The sequence below is a fragment of the Salvelinus namaycush genome, unplaced genomic scaffold (genome assembly GCF_016432855.1).
Source record: "Salvelinus namaycush isolate Seneca unplaced genomic scaffold, SaNama_1.0 Scaffold118, whole genome shotgun sequence".
Classification (NCBI taxonomy): Eukaryota; Metazoa; Chordata; class Actinopteri; order Salmoniformes; family Salmonidae; genus Salvelinus; species Salvelinus namaycush.
In genome coordinates this window covers 206,472-224,245 of record NW_024057875.1, presented here as the reverse complement: position 1 = coordinate 224,245, position 17,774 = coordinate 206,472, and the positions used below count along the sequence as shown (strand labels likewise).

Below are 17,774 nucleotides of genomic sequence, written 5' to 3'. Positions count from 1 at the left end.
TGACAGTCTGGTGTGGAGGCTAGCAGTAAAACATGGTGTTAATGACAGTCTGGTGTGGAAGCTAGTGGTAAAGCATGGTGTTAATGACAGTCTGCTCTGGAAGCTAGCGGTAAAACATGGTGTTAATGACAGTCTGGTATGGAAGCTAGCAGTAAAACATGGTGTTAATGACAGTCTGGTGTGGAAGCTCGCAGTAAAACATGGTGTTAATGACAGTCTGTTGTGGAAGCTAGCAGTAAAACATGGTGGTAATGACAGTCTGGTGTGGAGGCTAGCGGTAAAACATGGTGTTAATGGGAGTGTGGTAATGACAGTCTGGTATGGATGCTAGCGGTAAAAAATTGTGTTAATGACAGTCTGGTGTGGAGACTAGCAGTGATACATGGTGGTAATGACAGTCTGGTGTGGAGGCTAGTGGTGATACATGGTGTTAATGGGAGTGTGGTAATGACAGTCTGGTGTGGAGACAAGCGGTAAAACATGGTGTTAATGACAGTCTGGTGTGGAGACTAGCAGTGATACATGGTGGTAATGGGAGTGTGGTAATGACAGTCTGGTGTGGAGACAAGCGGTAAAACATGGTGTTAATGGGAGTGTGGTAATGACAGTCTGGTGTGGAGACTAGCGGTAAAACATGGTGTTAATGACAGTCTGGTGTGGAGACTAGCGGTGATACATGGTGGTAATAGGAGTGTGGTAATGACAGTCTGGTGTGAAGGCTAGCGGTACAACATGGTGTTAATGGCAGTCTGGTGTGGAGGTTAGTGGTGATACATGGTGTTAATGGGAGTGTGGTAATGACAGTCTGGTGAGGAGACTAGTGGTGATACATGGTGTTAATGGGAGTGTGGTAATGACAGTCTGGTGTGGAGACTAGCGGTGATACATGGTGTTAATGACAGTCTGGTGTGGAGACTAGCGGTGATACATGGTGGTAATGGGAGTGTGGTAATGACAGTCTGGTGTGGAGACTAGTGGTGATACATGGTGTTAATGGGAGTGTGGTAATGACAGTCTGGTGTGGAGACTAGCGGTAAAACATGGTGTTAATGACAGTCTGGTGTGGAGACTAGTGGTGATACATGGTGGTAATGACAGTCTGTGTGAAGGCTAGTGGTGATACATGGTGTTAATGGGAGTGTGTTAATGACAGTCTGGTGTGAAGGCTAGAGGTGTTAAGCTTAGCATATGGCGGCGACCATTACAATTATAAAACACATAGGCAGACACTCATCAATATTAATTTCCCTTTTATGAGTCATTCCGTTCATTAACAGTGATTAAACAGCTTGACGAACACTGTTAAACTGTAGAAGACGCTCTCCTGAATTACAATGGTGTTCTTGAACGCACAGCGTGATGGCTCCTATGAAGAACACTTTGCGATGCTATAAAAGATGGTAATATGTAGGAGATGACAGAGTTATGGTGGTGTGTGTGTGTGTGTGTGTGTGTATGTGTGTGTGTGTGTGTGGAGAGGATAATACTGCTACTGCACCCTACAATCTATCCCAACCTTAGTATAGCACAGTTCACACACACACACACACACACACACACACACACACACACACACACACACACACACACACACACACACACACACACACACACACACACACACACACACACACACACATCCACATACAGTCCTCTTTTATAAAATACTAAAGTGTTCTTCACACATACAGTACATATACACACACAATAATATACACACTTTCTGTATTAACACACACACACACACACACACACACACACACACACACACACACACACACACACACACACACACACACACACACACACACACACACACACACACACACACACATACAGTCCTCTTTTATAAAATACTAAAGTGTTCTTCACACATACAGTACATATACACACACAATAATATACACACTTTCTGTATTAACACACACACACACACACACACACACACACACACACACACACACACACACACACACACACACACACACACACACACACACACACACACACACACACACACACACACATCCACATACAGTCCTCTTTTATAAAATACTAAAGTGTTCTTCACACATACAGTACATATACACACACAATAATATACACACTTTCTGTATTAACACACACACACACACACACACACACACACACACACACACACACACACACACACACACACACACACACACACACACACACACACACACACACACACACACACAGACACACACACACACACACACACACATCCACATACAGTCCTCTTTTATAAAATACTAAAGTGTTCTTCACACATACAGTACATATACACACACAATAATATACACACTTTCTGTATTAACACACACACACACACACACACACACACACACACACACACACACACACACACACACACACACACACACACACACACACACACACACACACACACACACACACACACACATCCACATACAGTCCTCTTTTATAAAATACTAAAGTGTTCTTCACACATACAGTACATATACACACACAATAATATACACACTTTCTGTATTAACACACACACACACACACACACACACACACACACACACACACACACACACACACACACACACACACACACACACACACACACACACACACACACACACACACACACACACACACAGCACAACAGTTACATAACACAGCTATGTCTAATGGGCTTAGTCAGGGAGAGAGAGAGAGAGAGCGACAGAGAGAGAGAGAAAGAGAGAGTGAGAGAGAGAGAGAGAGAGAGAGAGAGAGAGAGAGAGAGAGAGAGAGAGAGAGAGAGAGAGAGAGAGAGAGAGAGAGAGAGAGTGAGAGAGAGAGAAACAGAGAGAGAGCTCTGCAGCCCAGACAGGCCCCAGCTGTGGTGCTGAGAGGACAACTCCCCGCTCCCTGCAGACTAACAGAGGCTCTGTATGAGGACAGGAGGGAGAGGTAGAAAAGCACTCTACTGGGACGACTAGTCTCAGTTTAACCAAATGGTGCCTTTTTCACACACTGACAGACACAGACAGACAGGTTTGATTTTACATAAAAATATACACACTTTCTGCATCAAAACCCTGGTTAGCATCGATATTCAACCACGTCAATATCATTCCCCACCCTCCATCCTTACTCCCTCGTTCCCTTCTCTGTAAAAGTGAATTGAGGTTTATGGTCCTAACACAGTTTAACGGTCAGCTCTCTCTATGGTCAATGGTAGGATAGCGCTGGTCAGGTGAACGGCCCCGACACTCATCTGTGGGGCACACCGAATAGATCTCCACACCTAGTCATTGCCCTGATGCATAGACGGTGTAGTGAAAGCTTCTGCCCACCAGTAGCCATTGTGCCCTCATTTTACTGAGGAAAACTGGAGTTCATCCACCTTCACTTATACTGTCACTGACAAAAGCTTCTCACTACTGACATGGGACTACTGCACCCACAGCATTATCAGCTAGCTAGAGAGCTCTTGTTGCTTATGGTTGGTTGACACTTTACCACAATATAAGTTGGAGAGGGAAACGTTGAATTGCTTGTGCAGTGTTAGCTGGTTTCTGACCTGAGATGTCCCTCCATTCGTTCCGGACAGACACATATACACACACACACACACACACACACACACACACACACACACACACACACACACACACACACACACACACACACACACACACACACACACACACACACACACACACACACACACACACACACACACACACACACACACAACCACCATTTATTTCACCTTTATTTAACCAGGTAGGCAAATTGAGAACACGTTCTCATTTACAATTGCGACCTGGCCAAGATAAAGCAAAGCAGTTTGACACATACAACAACACATAGTTACACATGGAGTAGAACAAACATACAGTCAATAATACAGTGAAAAATAAGTCTATATACAATGTGAGCAAGTGAGGTGAGAAGGGAGGTGAAGGCAAACAAAATATATATAAAAATAAATAAAAATATAAAAAGGCCATGGTGGCGAAGTAAATACAATATAGCAAGTAAAAAAAAACACTGGAATGGTTGGTTTGCAGTGGAAGAAAGTGCAAAGTAGAGATAGAAATAATGGGGTGCAAAGGAGCAAAAATAAATAAATGAATACAGTAGGTAAAGAGGTAGTTGTTTGGGCTAAATTATAGATGGGCTATGTACAGGTGCAGTAATCTATGAGCTGCTCTGACAGCTGGTGCTTAAAGCTAGTGAGGGAGATAAGTGTTTCCAGTTTCAGAGATTTTTGTAGTTCGTTCCAGTCATTGGCAGCAGAGAACTGGAAGGAGAGGCGGCCAAAGGAAGAATTGGTTTTGGGGGTGACCAGAGAGATATACCTGCTGGAGCGCATGCTACAGGTAGGTGCTGCTATGGTGACCAGCGAGCTGAGATAAGGGGGGACTTTACCTAGCAGGGTCTTGTAGATGACCTGGAGCCAGTGGGTTTGGCGACGAGTATGAAGCGAGGGCCAGCCAACGAGAGTGTACAGGTCGCAGTGGTGGGTAGTGTATGGGGCTTTGGTGACAAAACGGATGGCACTGTGATAGACTGCATCCAATTTATTGAGTAAGGTATTGGAGGCTATTTTGTAAATGACATCACCGAAGTCGAGGATTGGTAGGATGGTCAGTTTTACAAGGGTATGTTTGGCAGCATGAGTGAAGGATGCTTTGTTGCGGAATAGGAAACCAATTCTAGATTTAACTTTGGATTGGAGATGTTTGATGTGAGTCTGGAAGGAGAGTTTACAGTCTAACCAGACACCTAGGTATTTGTAGTTGTCCACATATTCTAAGTCAAAGCCGTCTAGAGTAGTGATGTTGGACAGGCGGGCAGGTGCAGGCAGCGATCGGTTGAAGAGCATGCATTTAGTTTTACTTGTATTTAAGAGCAATTGGAGGCCACGGAAGGAGAGTTGTATGACATTGAAGCTCGCCTGGAGGGTTGTTAACACAGTGTCAAAAGAAGGGCCAGAAGTATACAGAATAGTGTCGTCTGCGTAGAGGTGGATCAGAGACTCACCAGCAGCATGAGCGACATCATTGATGTATACAGAGAAGAGAGTCGGTCCAAGAATTGAACCCTGTGGCACCCCCATAGAGACTGCCAGAGGCCCGGACAACAGACCCTCCGATTTGACACACTGAACTCGATCAGAGAAGTAGTTGGTGAACCAGGCGAGGCAATCATTAGAGAAACCAAGGCTGTCGAGTCTGCCGATGAGGATGTGGTGATTGACAGAGTCAAAAGCCTTGGCCAGGTCAATGAATACGGCTGCACAGTATTGTTTCCTATCGATGGCGGTTAAGATATCGTTTATGACCTTGAGCGTGGCTGAGGTGCACCCATGACCAGCTCTGAAACCAGATTGCATAGCGGAGAAGGTATGGTGGGATTCGAAATGGTCGGTAATCTGTTTGTTAACTTGGCTTTCGAAGACCACCATAACTCTATCATCTCCTACATATTACCATCTTTTATAACATAGCAAAGTGTTCTTCATAGGAGCCCTCACGCTGTGCGTTCAAGGGTTCTGATCTACTGTGTCAATTAGTCCTGACATAGCACCTGACAGCTGTAGCTCCTCACACACACACAGACACACACACACCTTTTCTCGCATCTTTTATTCATTAGCCACTGAGGCATGTCAATTTCCGAGCGTGAGAGAGAAGAGTCTACCCATGCGGACAGCCCCACCACATTATGGACATATGACAGAGAGAATCCATTAGGACAACAGAGACAACATTATGGACATATGACAGAGAGAATCCATTAGGACAACAGAGACAACATTATGGACATATGACAGAGAGAATCCATTAGGACAACAGAGACAACATTATGGACATATGACAGAGAGAATCCATTAGGACAACAGAGACAACATTATGGACATATGACAGAGAGAATCTTAGATTGGTTCCTTAGAGAAATCTGCTTTCTCTCAGCAGGAAACCTATAGTTAACCTATATGATGATGTAACACAGTGCCCCAGTAGTAGCAATGTCCTTGATGTGTCCTTTCTCTCTCTCTCTGCCTCCCTCTCTCTCTCTCTCTCTCTCTCATTCTCTTTCTCTCTCTCTCTCCGCCTCCCTCTCTCTCTCATTCTCTTTCTCTCTCGCTCTCTCTGCCTCTCTCCCTCTCGCTCCCTCTCTCATTCTCTCTCTCCGCCTCCCTCTCTCTCTCATTCTCTTTCTCTCTCTCTCCACCTCTCTCGCTCTCTCTCTCATTCTCTCTCTCTCTGCCTTTCTCCCTCTCGCTCCCTCTCTCCGCCTCCCTCTCTCTCTCTCTCTCTCATTCTCTTTCTCTCTCTCTCCGCCTCCCTCTTTCTCTCTCTCTCATTCTCTTTCTCTCTCTCTCCACCTATCTCGCTCTCGCTCCCTCTCTCCGCCTCTCTTTCTCTCTCCCTCTCGCTCTCTCTCTGTTTATATCTGTTTGTCATGCTATTGTCCTTCTGTACTTATCAACAGAAGGTCAGCTATCATATTCTATCCTCACTTCAGGTGAAAACTCTATTATTCCCTCTCCACCTCAAATCCCTATCCGCTCTCTCCAACCCTACCTCCTTTTATGGCTAGTAGTGCAGACCATGTGCTGAGAGACAAGCGCACACACACACATTGACACACGCACACACAGACACACGCACACACCACTTATTACATCACCTGCCTCTCTCCACTGTCTCTTTAGTTCTCTATGCAGGGTAGTGCAGACCACCTGCTGTGACACAGACCCAGACACAGCCCTCTCACTCCACCTAGTCTGAGCCGCTGCGCTGCATTAAGGGGATAACAGGAGACAGGCTCCCTTCACCATCTCTCTTAATTATCTGTTATGGGACTCAACTCGCCCACCCCAACTCCCCTTTAAACTCTCCTCTCCACCACTCCTTCCTCACCCATAAACTGCTCACTAAGCCAAATGTTGAAATGTCGCCCCTTTTAGATGGGGGAGGCAGAAAGAGGCGGGAGAGGGAGGGGTGCAGGGAGCAGGGGGAGGCTGTCTTAGCCCAGAGCACACCAAGGCCTGCTTAGGATGCAAGAGGTGCACAGCTCAGGAATTAGAGGGAGGATATGAAACTGCTGGAACTAATAAACCTGATTTTCTCTCTTTTTTCTACCCCTTCCTTCCCTCTCTCTCTCTCTCTCCCTCCATCCCCCTCTCTCCCTGTCAGCATGCCATCCGGTTTTTATTTTTCAAGTAGAGTGATCATTAGTGGAAAGGGTTGGGGGGTGGAGGAGCGGGGACATTATGAGGTTTGGATTTGTCACTGCCAGAAAACTTTCCTCAAAGTCAAAGAGAAACATCTTGAAGTGCCACAATGGTTGATTTTCAAAAACACAATCGGCATAAAAGAGCACTTTTTTGAGCTATTTACCATATGTGTGGATTATTCGCTGCCTTTCATGACAAACAAATGACAAATGCAGTAGGAGGCTGGCAGATGTAGACACGCAAACCCATACTTGCTCTGTTACCTGAAACCACTGCTTTCTATTCACAGCTCACTAGTGTATATGAACAGGATATTAACCATATTACCTCTTCCTACCATAGTGTACATGAACAGGATATTAACCATATTACCTCTTCCTACCATAGTGTAAATATAAACAGGATATTAGCCATATCAGATCTTCCTACCATAGTGTATATGAACAGGATATTGACCATATCAGATCTTCCTACCATAGTGTATATGAACAGGATATTGACCATATCAGATCTTCCTACCATAGTGTATATGAACAGGATATTAGCCATATCAGATCTTCCTACCATAGTGTATATGAACAGGATATTGACCATATCAGATCTTCCTACCATAGTGTATATGAACAGGATATTAGCCATATCAGATCTTCCTACCATAGTGTATATGAACAGGATATTGACCATATCAGATCTTCCTACCATAGTGTATATGAACAGGATATTAACCATATCAGATCTTCCTACCATAGTGTATATGAACAGGATATTAGCCAGGTTAGATCTTCCTACCATAGTGTATATGAACAGGATATTAATCATATCAGCTCTTCCTACCATAGTGTATATGAACAGGATATTAACCATATCAGATCTTCCTACCATCGTGTATATGAACAGGATATTGACCATATCAGATCTTCCTACCATAGTGTATATGAACAGGATATTAACCATATCAGATCTTCCTACCATAGTGTATATGAACAGGATATTAGCCAGGTTAGATCTTCCTACCATAGTGTATATGAACAGGATATTAACCATATCAGCTCTTCCTACCATAGTGTATATGAACAGGATATTAGCCAGGTTAGATCTTCCTACCATAGTGTATATGAACAGGATATTAACCATATCAGATCTTCCTACCATAGTGTCTATGAACAGGATATTAACCATATCAGATCTTCCTACCATAGTGTATATGAACAGGATATTAGCCAGGTTAGATCTTCCTACCATAGTGTATATGAACAGGATATTAGCCAGGTTAGATCTTCCTACCATAGTGTAAATATAAACAGGATATTGACCATATCAGATCTTCCTACCATAGTGTATATGAACAGGATATTAGCCAGGTTAGATCTTCCTACCATAGTGTATATGAACAGGATATTAGCCAGGTTAGATCTTCCTACCATAGTGTAAATATAAACAGGATATTGACCATATCAGATCTTCCTACCATAGTGTATATGAACAGGATATTAGCCAGGTTAGATCTTCCTACCATAGTGTATATGAACAGGATATTAACCATATCAGATCTTCCTACCATAGTGTATATGAACAGGATATTAACCATATCAGATCTTCCTAACATAGTGTATATGAACAGGATATTAACCATATCAGATCTTCCTACCATCGTGTAAATATAAACAGGATATTAACCATATCAGATCTTCCTACCATAGTGTATATGAACAGGATATTAACCATATCAGATCTTCCTACCATAGTGTATATGAACAGGATATTAACCATATCAGATCTTCCTACCATAGTGTATATGAACAGGATATTAACCATATCAGATCTTCCTACCATCGTGTAAATATAAACAGGATATTAACCATATCAGATCTTCCTACCATAGTGTATATGAACAGGATATTAACCATATCAGATCTTCCTACCATAGTGTATATGAACAGGATATTAACCATATCAGCTCTTCCTACCATAGTGTATATGAACAGGATATTAGCCAGGTTAGATCTTCCTACCATAGTGTATATGAACAGGATATTAGCCAGGTTAGCCAAATTAGCTTTTCTTAGCATAATACACGAGATACTACTAGCCAGGTTAGCTGAATTAGCTCAACAAACCATACCTCTGCATTTGAGGGGAGAGTGAGATAAGGACAAAATAAAAAGGGATGCGCCTTCTGTCAATGACATAACTTATCCGTATTTTTTAGAAACTGCACTGTTGGTTAGGGGCTCGTAAGTAAGTATTTCACTGTAAGGTCTACACCTGTTGTATTCGGCGCATGTGACTAATACAATTAGATTTCACTTGATTTGATAACTAAGGTTAAATTCCCTGGTCTTCCAGAAATCCTGGTTGGAGGATTCTGAATTTCCTGCTTATTCCTTCCTGATTCCGGGATCCTCCAACCATGCTTTCGGGAAAACTAGGGAGTTTATTGAAAGTTCCTGGAATTTTGAGAAATACTTTTTTGAGAAAGAGTGTTAGCTGAGCTCTGTCAGACACTGTGATGATAGGGCATTTTTGAGCAGGCATATGCACCTGGAGTCCCCGGTGACTCAGCACTCAGCTCCGAGGACCCCTCGTCTGCCACTCATTCCACCACACTGCACCATTACTTTCAGCCCAACGAACATTCATTACGAGTTAGGAGTTAGGAGTTAGGAACATCCAGTATGTTGGATACTTCTGATATTTTGGATGTGGGAAAGAATCGCACTAGCAAGTGAGGGAGGGGGGAAATATGCTGCTTCAACCCAATGTTCTCAAAACTTTTCAGGACATTTCCCATGGCCCGAATTCCCTCAGTGGCCTGGAACTTTTAATTACATCCTCCACTTGCAGCAGAATTGCTAATGAGGAATTCGGGCCTTGGACGGTTGCCATTATTCTTAGGATCCACCCCTTTTGTACTCCGACTGATTGGTTCCATCTAGGCAGTCAGTGGCCTTTTTCACTCTTAATATCTACAGATGGAGAATAGCCCGAACCATTATCTTCAAAGAGGGGTAGCCCGGGCCCTTGAGGATACTCCCATGGTAGGAGGTTAATTTCGTGTCAAGGAGTCTTCTCCTTTCAGAGATATTTCCAGGTGTGCTGTTTGCTCCCCCCCACTGCTCCCCCCCTCCAGCCGCCCCCTGCCTTGTACCCATCATGCATCTGTCTGACACTTGTCTTGGGGGTCCTTATCTTGGCTTGACTTAGTCACTTTTCACTAGGCAGAGTGAATGGCAGAACGGCAATTGAATTCTAAAACGAACTGAGCAGTCAAAAGGTAACAGCAGCAGAATTTAAATGGAAAATGTCTCTTCTGCTGCATGGGAGGTGAGGCTGAGCTGAGGAGTGGGTATGGTTGCTGAGTTGAATGCAGAGGGAAGTGTTCAGTGTTACTGAATTAAAAGCATATAACAGGAGGGGGTCCTTTTACTCTGCCAAAGATCCTGAATTCTTCTGCACACTACCCTATAACACCAGTAGTAACTGGGAATCTCAAACTTGCTAATGACTTGAGTCTCATGTAGATGGGCAATGCAGAGATAGTGTTATATGGAAATATCCTGCAAGAACTTCAATATTATCATATATTAAATGCATGATAATTCACACTCGATTTGTGTTAACACAGCTTTGATACCAGAGATCTCGTCAGCATATGACTGAATTATTCTTGAAGGAGGATTTGAACACGGATTCAAAAGGGAGATGTTTGGTCACAGTTGCCAAGCATGCTTATCTTCTGTAATCTATTTGTATTCAGTATTATATAATAACGGTAGGAGGTGCAAAATACAGAAAAGGCTATTTTATGAGTAATCACAAAATGTATGTTAGATTAGCATAATTGGGTGCATGCATATATTTCATGAATTAATGTGCTTTAAATGTATGCCTAGGATCATCTTTGTGTTACCCGTATACCTTTAAAAGACATCAGTTGGGGGAATATAGGATTTTCATACGATCTATGGAACTGAAATCGCTTTAAACATCCATCAGAATTTTCATATAAATAACATGAATTATAAACAAGGAGCTGGGAATAGTTTCAGATGAGTAAACTCAGAACAACCTTGCAAATACTGTTCTCTCTCTATCTCTCTATCTCTCTCGCCTCTCTATCTCTCTCGCCTCTCTATCTCTCTCGCCTCTATCTCTCTCGCCTCTATCTCTCTCGCTCTCTCTCTCTGGATTTATCTCATTTAGTCTTTCCTATGCGTTTTGAGAAGGAGAGGCGAGAGGATGTGAATCTACGAAAGATTATTTGAAAATGTGTCTCTTTCTCTCCCCCTCTCTTTTTATCCCACTCCTTCCATATAAGTTGTTTCATTCTTTCCCTCTGTCATTCTCATTCTATCATTAGTTCACATTTTAATTTCACTCTTTTCATTCTATCCCACATTCTGTAATCTCTCATTCTCTCTCTTGTTCTTTCTCCCCCTCTCATTCTCTCTCTCGTTCTTTCTCCCCCTCTCATTCTCTCTCTCGTTCTGTCTCCCCCTCTCATTCTCTCTCTCGTTCTTTCTCCCTCTCTCATTCTCTCTCTCGTTCTTTCTCCCCCTCTCATTCTCTCTCTCGTTCTTTCTCCCTCTCTCATTCGCTCTCTCGTTCTTTCTCCCCCTCTCATTCTCTCTTTCGTTCTTTCTCCCCCTCTCATTCTCTCTCTCATTCTTTCTCCCCCTCTCATTCTCTCTCTCGTTCTTTCTCCCCCTCTCATTCTCTCTCTCGTTCTTTCTCCCCCTCTCATTCTCTCTCTCGTTCTTTCTCCCCCTCTCATTCTCTCTCTCGTTCTTTCTCCCTCTCTCATTCGCTCTCTCGTTCTTTCTCCCCCTCTCATTCTCTCTTTCGTTCTTTCTCCCTCTCTCATTCTCTCTCTCGTGCTTTGTCCCTCTCTCATTCACTCTCTCGTGCTTTGTCCGCCTCTCATTCCCTCTCTCGTGCTTTGTCCCTCTCTCTGGGAGTGTAAATGAGAGGAGCCCTAGACACCTCTTCATCCTGTTCCCTCCTCCTCAAACAGCAGAGAAAGTGCTGGTCCAGCTCTTTTAGTCTGTCCGGAGAGCCCCATTAAAGCCTTCTGATCTCACGTGGGTTTTTTACAAAGACACCCGCACTTAGTGTGTGTGTGTGTATGTATATTTGCACGTGTGTGTATTTGTGTGTGTGTGTGTGTATTTGTGTGGGTGTGGGTGTGTGTGTGGGTACAGTGCATTTGGGAAGTATTCAGACCCCTTGACTTATTCCACATTTTGTTACGTTACCTTATTCTAAAATGTATTCAATTGTTTTTTTTCCTCATCAATCGACACACAATACCCCATAATGACAAAGCGAAAACAGTTTTTTTTAGCAATTTTGCTAAGATAAAAAAAAAAAGAAATATTACATTTACATATGTATTCAGACCCTTTACTCAGTACTTTGTTGAAGCACCTTTGGCAGCGATTACAGCCTTGAGTCTACTTGGTTATGACGCTACAAGCTTGGCATGCTTCTAAACAGCTTCTATCCCCAAGCCATAAGACTCCTGAACATCTAATCAAATGGCTATCCAGACTATTTTCATTGCCCCCCCCCCCCCTTTTTTTTTTTTACACACCGCTGCTACTTTCTGTTGTTATCATCTATGCAGTCACTTAATAACTCTACATACATGTACATATTACCTCATCTAACCGGTGCCCCCGCACATTGACTCTGTACCGGTACCCCCCTGTATATAGTCTCGCTATTGTTATTTTACTGCTGCTCTTTAATTACTTGATACTTTTATTTCTTATTCTTATCCATACTTTTTTAAATGGCCTTGTTGGTTAGGGGCTCGTAAGTAAGCATTTCACTGTAAGGTCTACACCTGTTGTATTCGGCGCATGTGACTAATAACATTTGATTTGACACCTGTATTTGGGGAGTTTCTCCCATTCTTCTCTGCAGATCCCCTCAAGCTCTGTCAGGTTGGATGGGGAGCGTCGCTGCAGAGCTATTTTCAGGTCTCTCCAGAGATGTTCGATTGGGTTCAAGTCCAGGATCTGGCTGGGTCACTCAAGGACATTCAGAGACTTGTCCCAAAGCCACTCCTGCATTGTCTTGGCTGTGTGCTTAGGGTTGTTGTCCTGTTGAAACCTTCGCCCCAGTCTGAGGTCCTGAGCAGTCAGGAGCAGGTTTTCATCAAGGATCTCTCTGTACTTTGCTCCTTTCATCTTTGCTTCAATCCTGACTAGTATCCAAGTCCCTGCCGCTGAAAAACATCCCCACAGCATGATGCTGCCACCACCATGCTTCACCGTAGGGATTGTGCCAGGTTTCCTCCGTGCCAGGTTTCCTCCAGACATGGCGCTTGGCATTCAACCAAAGAGTTTAATCTTGGTTTCATGAGACCAGAGAATCTTGTTTCTCAAGGTCTGAGAGTTCTTTAGGTGCCTTTTGGCGAACTCCAAGCAGGCTGTCATGTGCCTTTTACTGAGGAATGGCTTCTGTCTGGCCACTCTACCATAAAGGCCTGATTGGTGGAGTGCTGCAAAGATTTTTGTCCTTCTGGAAGGTTCTCCCAGCTCCACAGAGGATCTCTAGAGCTCTGTCAGAGTGACCACCGGGTTCTTGGCCACCTCCCTGACCAAGGTCCTTCTCCCCCAATTGCTCAGTTTGGACAGGCAGGCGGTTCCAAACTTCTTCAATTTCAGAATGATGGAGGCCACTGTGTTCTTGGGGACCGTCAAGGCTGCAGAAATGTTTTGGTACCCTTCCCCAGATCTGTGCCTCGGCACAATCCTGTCTCGGAGCTCTACAAACAATTCCTTCGACATGGCTTGGTTTTTGCTTTGACATGCACTGTCAACTGTGGGACCTTATATAGACAGGTGTGTGCCTTTCCAAATCATGTCCAATAAATATAATTTACCACAGGTCAATCAAGTTGTAGAAACATCTCAAGGATGATCTATGGAAACAGGATGCAACTGAGCTCAATTTCGAGTCTCATAGCAAAGGGTCTGAATGTCAAAAATCCTATTTTCGCTTTGTCATTATGGGGTATTGTGTGTAGATTGATGAGGAACAAAAATGTATTAAATCCATTTTTGAATAAGGTTGTAACATAACAAAATGTGGGAAAAAATGGGTCTGAATACTTTCCGAATGCAGTGTATTTGTGTGTGTGTGTATATAATTGTGTAAGTGTGTGTTTGTATATTTGTGTGTGTGTGTGTGTGTGTGTGTGTGTGTGTGTGTGTGTGTGTGTGTGTGTGTGTGTGTGTGTGTGTGTGTGTGTGTGTGTGTGTGTGTGTGTGTGTGTGTGTGTGTGTGTGTGTGTGTGTCTGCTGTGATGATGCTGCAGCATGTGAGCTTTTACGTGGAGGCTGTTTCTGCAGCTCTCTCCCAATCTCCTTATCCCCCTCTCCCCGCCCCCTTCTCCCTCACACTCTCTCGCCCTCTCGTTCTGGGAGGTTCACAGATGCTCCGTGCTTAAAACAACTATTAGAGGACAATATAGAGACGTCCTTTAATGACTACATCTGTGGTATTCTAATCTGGGGATCATGGTATACAGTTTCTCCCTCTCCAGGCTTATCTCGGGTTATGTGGATATGGACCATATAAGGGGAGAGGAGCCAGCCGCAGATAAAAGAGAGAAGCTATTTCTGGGCGCAAAGACAAACAGAAGGTGACAGGCGCTCTGCAGAACAGAGGCGGATAACCACAGCTGCAGGGAGGGAGAGAGAGGGGGAGGAAAAGGGCGGAGAGAGAGAGATGGTGTAAATAGAGAAAGATATGTTTAGTGTGAGAGATGTAAATAGAGAATGATATGTATAGTCAGAAAGAGAGAGAGGCAGAGAGAAAGAGAGAGATGCAAGCTGAGAGCAGTGAAAATCATTGAGAAACGTACAGAAGATACTTCCCTTTGTTAAATTGGGAGAACTGAAGAGGTCTTTCTTTTCTCATATTTTTTTTAAGCCTCCTTGTAATAAAGTGCTGTCTCATGGTGAGATCCATGATTGTAAACCCCCACCCTTATGCGTGTGTGTGTGTGTCATGTAAGAGCATTGTTTGTCCATGGATTAATTTTTGTCAGTTCACTCCCATTCGCTGATCACTGGCTAGATGTTAGCAATAGCATCATCACCTAAGTCCACGATATTTCTTTCACTAACCCAGTCTGGGTGAGGAGGGAATGGTTGGGTACTCACACATTGAAAAGGTTGAGGCCGATGCGGTAGAGGCGCTTGCGCATGACGTCGGTGGAGAGTGTGGGCGACTTGCAGCTGGCCGGGTTCTCGCAGTGGTAGCGCGGCAGGCTGAGGATCATGGCCTGCAGGGCCTCCTTGGATGAGGCCTCCGATGCCGAGCGCGCCTCCGTGGAAGTGCTGTTGCTGCTGCTTATCTGCTCGGAACTGGTTTCAGCCGTCTCCGAGCCGCTCCGTTTGGCCTCCAGGGCCTCGGTGGATGGGGATCCCACCGAGGGTGCACCATCCTGGGGTTGAAGTGGCTGGACGGGCTGGACAACCACCTCCGGGGTCTGGGGGTTGGCTAGTTTGTCCAGGGGGGTCAAGGGGGGTTGCTGGCCCTCCTCCTCCTCTAGCTCCTCTTCACTGGGCGGGGGCGCAGGGAAGTCGGCGTCCTGCCCCTCTCCTTCTACCACTGGTTCCGGGGGCGGAGGGGGCTCGTAGGGAGGGACAGGAGGGTCTGTGGGTTCGGCGGGGACCTCTTCAGGGGGAGGGGAGTGTATTTTAGGGGGTGAGGGCGGAGGAGCGGTGGGCATGGTGGGGGTGGTGGCTGCGCCTCCCTGCTGCTGCTGGACGCAGTTGCCCATGGAGACAGAGGCCGATGACTCCATGACGGAGGAGGACATGCGGAAGTTCTGATTGTCGATCTGAACGGTCACGTCGCGGAAGGCCATCAGCAGCTTGCTGGCGCTGCGGGGCAGGTCGCCTGTATTCTCCCCACCTGACATGCTCTGGAGAAAAGCCTGGTCCAACCCTCCTCCTCCCATTTCCCCTCCTCCCCCAGCCGCACTGAAGGACTCGGCACTGAACTGGTAGGCCCCTCCTTCCTGGAGGGAGCACATGGTCTTCAGGCTCCAGTTGCTGAGTGCGTCGTCGATGGACTTTGCCAGCGACTGCACCTGCTCTGTGAATGAGTCCTCCAGGTCGGTCAGGGTGCCGCCCACTGTGGCGGGCAGTGATGGCGAGCGCACCAGGGGGATACCCGCCAGGCTGCAGCCTTCGGCCAGCGCCCGCTCGGCGGAGAAGCCCTCAGCGTTCTGCACGCGCACCTTGCGCATGGAGATGCGCCGCGGCAGGCGACTCTCCAGCAGGGAGTTGCGTATCTTCTCGAAGTTCTTGCTGAGCTGGTACTGGCGGAAGGCGGTCTGGATCTTGGTGGCAGCGCGGCGGGAGATGAGGTGGCCGCCGTATTTGTGCTCTAACATTTCGATCTGTAAAACAAGGAGGAGAGGGAGACAGGAGAGGTATGAGTGAAACTGAGCTGCTTGGATATTTGAACGCTACATGCAGCAGTTGACAGTACAAGGCAGTTGTGTAACAAAACATTCTATGACATGAAGAGGGGATTTGGCTGTAGGCAGAGGAGTTGGAGATAAAATCAGGGAGACAACACAAATACAAAGCACATACATAGTACCACATACATTCTCCCTCAAGATGAACAAGATGCCGTCTCTACACACCAGCATCCACATTTACAAAGACATGCCCTGAATTCTTTAAATGGCCAAAAATACAATGGACTAGTGAATGTGATATTTTCCACTCAAATAAGGCTGCAGTTACTCCAAATGACAAGAGGTGACCATGATGACCTTTGAAACACAATGACATTGATAGGATCTAATGCAAATGGACATGAACCTGAACATGTAAACATTAAGCTCACAAAAATGGGACGGACAATTTAACACTCCCTCAACACAAAAAAATTGTCATTAGAGAGGAAAAATATTGGACACCTGAACACTTTACTCAGAGCAAAGAAAAGTAATGGTGGGTGACAAGACGCCGCACATGTGGCACCTACGAGACCCATAATCTTTTTAGTGTGCAGCGGGATCAATCCGCACGGAGAGAGAGGCTGCCTTACAATTAACAACGTTTTTACACTTTCAATATTCACCCTTTCCAGCTCCATGGTGCACAGAATATCAATATCAGAGCTGAAAGAGAGAGGGAGGTCAAGAGAGAGAAGTAAAGAGAGAGGTAAAGAGAGAGAGGGAGGTAAAGAGAGAGAGGGAGGTAAAGAGAGAGGGACGTAAAGAGAGAGAGGGAGGTAAAGAGAGAGAGGGAGGTAAAGAGAGAGAGGGAGGTAAAGAGAGGAAAGTAAAGAGAGAGGTAAAGAGAGAGGGGGAGGTAGAGGTAGAGCGAAGTGAAGAGAGAGGTAAAGAGAAAGGGAGGTAAAGAGAGAGGGACGTAAAGAGAGAGAGATGTAGAGTGAGGGAGGTAAAGAGAAAGAGGAAGGTAGAGAGAGAGAGGGAGGTAAAGCGAGAGGGAGGTAAAGAAAGAGAGCGATGTAGAGAGAGCGGGAGGTAAAGAGA

The 17,774-nt window shown here is 45.1% G+C and overlaps 1 protein-coding gene across 1 annotated transcript in view; it reads right to left on the bottom strand.

Annotated features, from left to right (window-relative positions):
- Positions 1–16,655, bottom strand: part of iqsec3a (IQ motif and Sec7 domain ArfGEF 3a) — an 89,992-nt gene extending 73,337 nt beyond the window's left edge. The window contains exons 1-2 of the mRNA XM_038982474.1: positions 15,787–16,655; positions 15,415–15,642 (exon numbers count right to left, since the gene is read on the bottom strand). Coding sequence (XP_038838402.1) covers positions 15,415–15,642; positions 15,787–16,655 — 1,097 coding nt within the window. The remainder of the gene's footprint in view (positions 1–15,414; positions 15,643–15,786) is intronic.
- Between the last annotated feature and the right edge of the window lie 1,119 nt (positions 16,656–17,774).